Source organism: Mastacembelus armatus, chromosome 19, assembly GCF_900324485.2.
Source record: "Mastacembelus armatus chromosome 19, fMasArm1.2, whole genome shotgun sequence".
NCBI lineage: Eukaryota > Metazoa > Chordata > Actinopteri > Synbranchiformes > Mastacembelidae > Mastacembelus > Mastacembelus armatus.
In genome coordinates this window covers 9723749-9728935 of record NC_046651.1, presented here as the reverse complement: position 1 = coordinate 9728935, position 5187 = coordinate 9723749, and the positions used below count along the sequence as shown (strand labels likewise).

The 5187-nt window shown below is 40.5% G+C and overlaps 1 protein-coding gene across 2 annotated transcripts; it reads right to left on the bottom strand.

The window, feature by feature from the left end:
- Positions 1 to 638: 638 nt before the first annotated feature.
- On the bottom strand, positions 639 to 4301 carry decr2 (2,4-dienoyl CoA reductase 2, peroxisomal). Of its 2 annotated transcripts, none has more exons than XM_026315256.2 (10): positions 4112 to 4207; positions 3733 to 3816; positions 3517 to 3585; positions 3219 to 3270; positions 2976 to 3111; positions 2368 to 2492; positions 2159 to 2252; positions 1955 to 2059; positions 1173 to 1361; positions 639 to 983 (listed from the first exon to the last, which is right to left on the bottom strand). In XM_026315256.2, the coding sequence occupies exons 2-10, from the start codon at positions 3813 to 3815 to the stop codon at positions 949 to 951; spliced, it is 888 nt and encodes a 295-aa protein (XP_026171041.1). In that variant the 5' UTR covers position 3816; positions 4112 to 4207; the 3' UTR covers positions 639 to 948. The 2 variants fall into 2 exon arrangements, with proteins under 2 accessions (XP_026171041.1, XP_026171040.1); XM_026315255.2 differs by having other exon boundaries at positions 642 to 983; positions 1107 to 1361; positions 4112 to 4301.
- Between the last annotated feature and the right edge of the window lie 886 nt (positions 4302 to 5187).

Genomic DNA, 5187 nt, shown 5'->3' with positions numbered 1-5187 from the left:
GTGACGATTCGGCAGGACGGATGATTTGTCTGACACCAGCAGGTCCACAAGGTAAAGGGCCGGTTCTCTGAGGCAGTCTTGATAAAATCTGTAAATCAATACAGTATTGTGGGACACCTAACGTGGGGGATGAGATTTATCATTTTGAGAAATTGTTCCATGGATGAAACTGTGATCGTTTGGCGCCCTCATCTGACTTGCAGGGGTATTGATTTCCATCAGGTTTACACCATACATCATCCTTAAATCCCCAGAATAAATGATTTTTACATTTGTATTTATTGTTTATAACCTTTGTGTACGTGAGTTGTACACAGGACTCAAGTAACTTCTTGTCCTGTTTCATTCACAGGAGGTTCAGACATCTGATGGATATTCAGCAAAGTAAATGTTTTTGTGTGTTACTATTTTTTTTCTTTCTTAGATCAATGTGGAGTCATGAACCCTCTTTAAAGTCATCCAACTTGCATTAAGCCTTTTCCATCCCAGAAGAACAATCCAAGCCTTAGCAGTCATAGAGGTTGGACCTTTTCTCTTGTCCAAACAGCAAACAGGAAGCAAGGAGACAGTTTCAAAACACAACTTGCCATAGTAAATGCAAACAGTAGTCATATTGGATAATTATAGAAGCTTTATTCATAAAAGTACTGAAAAAAAAAATCACATAAAATAGCCTGTACAGCACTATAATGGGCAAACAAAAATCTTAATGATGTAATTTTATCCTTTACTAATACTGTAAACACATAATGCAGTTAGTGTATCAGCATCTACTGAAATGCATATCATTTTTTTCTGAATCACTGTTTTGTAATAACTAATAAATGTCATGGAGACTGCAGAAATTATTTTTATTCATGAAGCATGTCAGTGTCATCTTGCCACTCACTGTAGCCAAGTACTCTTAAGGCACTAGTGGGTGAGATAAATCACCAAAAATTTCAGCATTTACTTCTCTCTGTTCTTCTCAGATGACCAGTAACCTGAAAGAAAATAAGAGAAGCAAGTGAATTATTATGGGTTTTAATGTATTCTTGTCATTTAAGTCTCTGAAGCTTTGATATCCACTGCACAGTCTCAGTCACTCGCTCTCCTCTCCTACATACCTGGGTAAGTAGGAGAGGAGAGGACAGCCCCTGTTTAGAGTTTAGCGGATTGAGAGGAGGCAATACCCAACAGCATGGAGACATCATTGGGTAAGGTCAGCCACGTCCCGCCGTCCGCCACCAGGATGGCTCCGGTCACATAGGAGGACGCCCGGCTGGCTAAGAAAAGTGTGCAGTGAGCCATCTCTGTTTTGTTGCCTGCTCTCTGCAAAGGAATGGACTGGAAGACACCAGCAGCCTCTGCACTATGGCCAGCTGAGGGATTAAAAATAAAAACACATACTCAGATACTCTTAGTTATACTATACATCAGTGATTCCTGACTGTTTTTGTCTGCAGCTGTGTCAGATGATCTCAAATAACCCTTCACTGGCAGCATCTGTCATGTTCCAAATATATTATTAATATTATATATATTAAATTCTTATTCTTAGGAATAAGAATATATTCCTAACTAAATAACTGCATGTTATTTAACACTATCCATTATATAGAGGTGGATAATATTTTTTAATTCCAAAAAGTCAGATTTGCAAAAGAGTTCTGGTTTCAAGCCCATGACAATAGAGTCCTTTCTTTGTGGAGTTTGCATGTTCTCCCATGTGTCTGTGCAGCAGTACACCAGGTAAAACACATGCAGGTCAGGGTGATTGGTGGATTAGTGACTCTAGATTGCCCGTAGGGGCAAATTATTGTCAGTTTCTATACCCAACCTTTCACCAAATGCCAGCTGAGATGGGGTCCAGCTCCCTGTGACCCTCCACAGGACAGTGGACGGCACAAAATATATCAAATTTCTATTTATAGTAAAAGATTAAATGTATAGTCATGTTGTGTTAAATTTTTACCTAGTCTACGAAAGCCTTCTGTGCCAGAGATAGGGCCCGGAGCCACAGCATTTACTCTCACCCCACTGGGCCCCCACTCCACAGCCAGGTGCCTGGTCATGGCATCTGGGGACCAAACAGGCAGCATGAAGTAGACTCAGTGATTACAGTATAGACACAGATTCTCATTTTGATAAAATTACATAAGACTAAAAATCCTCTTACCATTTGCAGCTTTGGCAGAGCCAGCGTGCACTTGGAGGACCTGTCCTTTGTATCCCAGTGTTGCAGAGATGTTTACTATGTTTCCACCATGATCCTAGAGTCAAAGTTAACTGCTTTGTCATCATTTATGTGCTCAGGGGCACTAAAAAATTTACTTATTTAACTATAAGGAAAGAAATACTGTCACGTAGACAGAAACCACACAGTACCTTGAACCACTTGTCATAAACTACTTTGCAGGTGTTGAATGTACCCATGGTGTCGATCTCCACTACTGTCTTAAAAGCATTGAAGGACAGAGAGGTAGCCGGGCAAAGAAAGTTCCCAGCAGCATCTGTCAAAAATAGCACTGTGATTCTATCCAGAAATATTAATAAAATCAAATCTAAATCATTAATACTTTAAAAAATTTAATTAAAGCTTTAACTGCATTAATTATATGCTACAGTGCTTGAAAAACAAGCTAAATGCAGGTGACCTGGATTTGATTTGGTAAATAACACCATGTAATGGGAACAAGCTGTAAAGATAAAGATAGAAGACAAACAGGCACAGCAGCAGAAAGTTGATGTTTAAACCAAAACCCTCCATGTACATTCTCCTCTGCGCTCAGAAAACTGGGGCATTATTCTAAACCAAATCCATTCAAACTTGACCTTTGTTGTTCCACTTATTCAGCCTACAGACACATTCAAATCTATTTAAATCTATGTTGTCAGGATGCATCAGAAAATGACACGGAGTGAGCAACACACAAACTCAGTACTCATTAGCACAAAAACATATGTTTTAGGCTTGTTTCTCAGAGGTCACATACTGTTAACAAGGATGTCTATACAGCCCAACTCTTTCAGAGTCTCGTCCACAGCTGCCATGATGCTCTCTGGCTGCCTCACATCCATACACAATGGAAGACAGCGGCGTCCCGTTGCCTCAGTGAGCGTTTTAGCTGCCTAGGAAAACACGAGGTCATATAACATGAAGCCAGCACATTAACATTTAGTCAAGGTTTAAGATATAGTTTTTTTTAGCATTGCTGATAATATGCAAAAGGAATAACCTGTTTGAGCTTGTCCATGTTTCTGCTGGCAATCACTGTGTCACAGCCATGCCTGGAGGAAAGAAATCAACAGAGACAAACAGTACTAAAGAATACATCTTGTACTGTGTCAGTATAAATGTGAATACATGCATATGTGAGACCAAAGGAAAAAGAAGAAGAAATAACCAGGAGTAACAAAACAGGTGGGAGAAGTGGTATGGGACAGAAGGCATTAAATGGGAGATCAAGGCACAGTAAAGGGCCACAGGCACACAACCTGAGTGAAAAAGATAAAGAAGTAGGCGATCCTTCTCACCTCATGAAGACTTCAGCTATCCTGAATCCAATTCCAGATCCCCCACCTGTGATAAAAGCAACTTGATTCCTGAAAGATAAAAGTCCAAATCCTCAAAGGTCACTTCATGTAGTTATTACAGTGCCAAGCAACAAAAAGTATCATGACCAAAGCTGACTACAGAGAAAACAATAGGATCGCACATTTAAATGCACATGTACATAAAGTATAACTTACTTTAACAAATCTGGACTGTAGATGTAGGTGTATGAAGTCAGGCAGTCGTCTGCATTGACGTCCTCAGCCTGCAGCGCTGCCATGCTGATGAAGAATGCATGTCCAATGAAAGCACTACCATAAATCTAAATTCATTAAATGACTGGTGTATAAATACAGGAGTAACACAAAAAAACACTTTAAAATACAATAACCCTCTGGTGTGTTTCATTAAGCTGTTAATATTTATCAGGATTGTCAGTTATTTAAATCCAACTAAAGGTTTGTTGTTGATGTAATCTGTTCGTGGTTAATCTTCTGTTTTGTGCAGTTGGTCAAAGATCAGGACTAACTGTGGTCAGGGTCGAGCAGGAAGCTGCTGTTGCTGTTGGTGTGTTACCTGCTGAAGAAAATAAACAGCTTTAGCACCGATAGAAGAACCGTCCGACTCTCTGATGAAACGCGACCTGCACACAGAACAAAACAGCTGTCCACACCTAACGCAAACCTTCACACGTTTTTCCGCCTACTAGATGCTTTTCAGTAGGAAATATTTGCACCCTGGACTCCTTCTGCGTCCTTTAGGGATGCATTATGGGTAATGAAGTCCATCTGGGGTGTGTTCAAGAGCAAAAATACATTGCGGTCCAAACGTGTTCTTACTTGTTTAAGATATAATATGTAATAATATCCATCCATTTTCTATACCCGCTTATTCCTTAACCAGGGTCACATGGATCTGCTGGAGCCTATCCCAGCTCTCTTTGGGTGAAAGGCAGGGGTACACCCTGGACAGGTCACCAGTCCATCACAGGGCCACATAGAGACAAACAACCTCACACACTCACACTCACTCCTATGGGCAATTTAGAGTCACCAATCAACCTGACATACATGTTTTTGGACTGTGGGAGGAAACCAGAGTACCTGGAGAAAACCCACACAAGCACAGGGAGAACATGCAAACTCCACACAGAAAGGCCAGGTTGCGAACCCAGGACCTTCTTGCTGTGAGCCACTCAGCCACCATGCTGCCCTATGTAATAATATATTTAATATGAGATAGATATATAAACATAAGAAGATGTAATATAAGAACCTACAAACACAAGAGGGTTAAAACTCATAAACTACTGTGAGCACTAAACTTTAGAAGTCAGGAATGATTTATGCCAGAGAGAGAAACCACATCAGACATCAACATACTCACCAGGGACAGTGAATCCTTTCACTCCAGAAAGCAGAGGATAACCCAATGATCCTGTAGCTCATCTTTAATGCCCATCATCTTCTAGGATGGCACCAGCCAGATTCTCCAGTGGTAAACTAACCCTGAAATAAACGATCCATGGGATATGGTTTCAGGATCGAGACTAATCAGTGAGCATTAGTGCAGAGAGTGGCTCATATTGATCTGTACTTTGGGATTTGCTGTTGGGAAAAAAAATCCCATGCTATAGATCACCGAAATGCTTT

Coding starts and splice junctions, on each gene's coding strand:
- decr2 (XM_026315256.2), bottom strand. CDS start 3,815: ATGGCAGCGCTGCAGGCTGAGGACGTCAATGCAGACGACTGCCTGACT. Junction 3,586..3,732: donor TACAGTCCAGATTTGTTAAA/GTAAGTTATACT, acceptor TTTATCTTTCAG/GAATCAAGTTGCTTTTATCA. Junction 2,493..2,975: donor TATAGACATCCTTGTTAACA/GTATGTGACCTC, acceptor TATTTTTGACAG/ATGCTGCTGGGAACTTTCTT.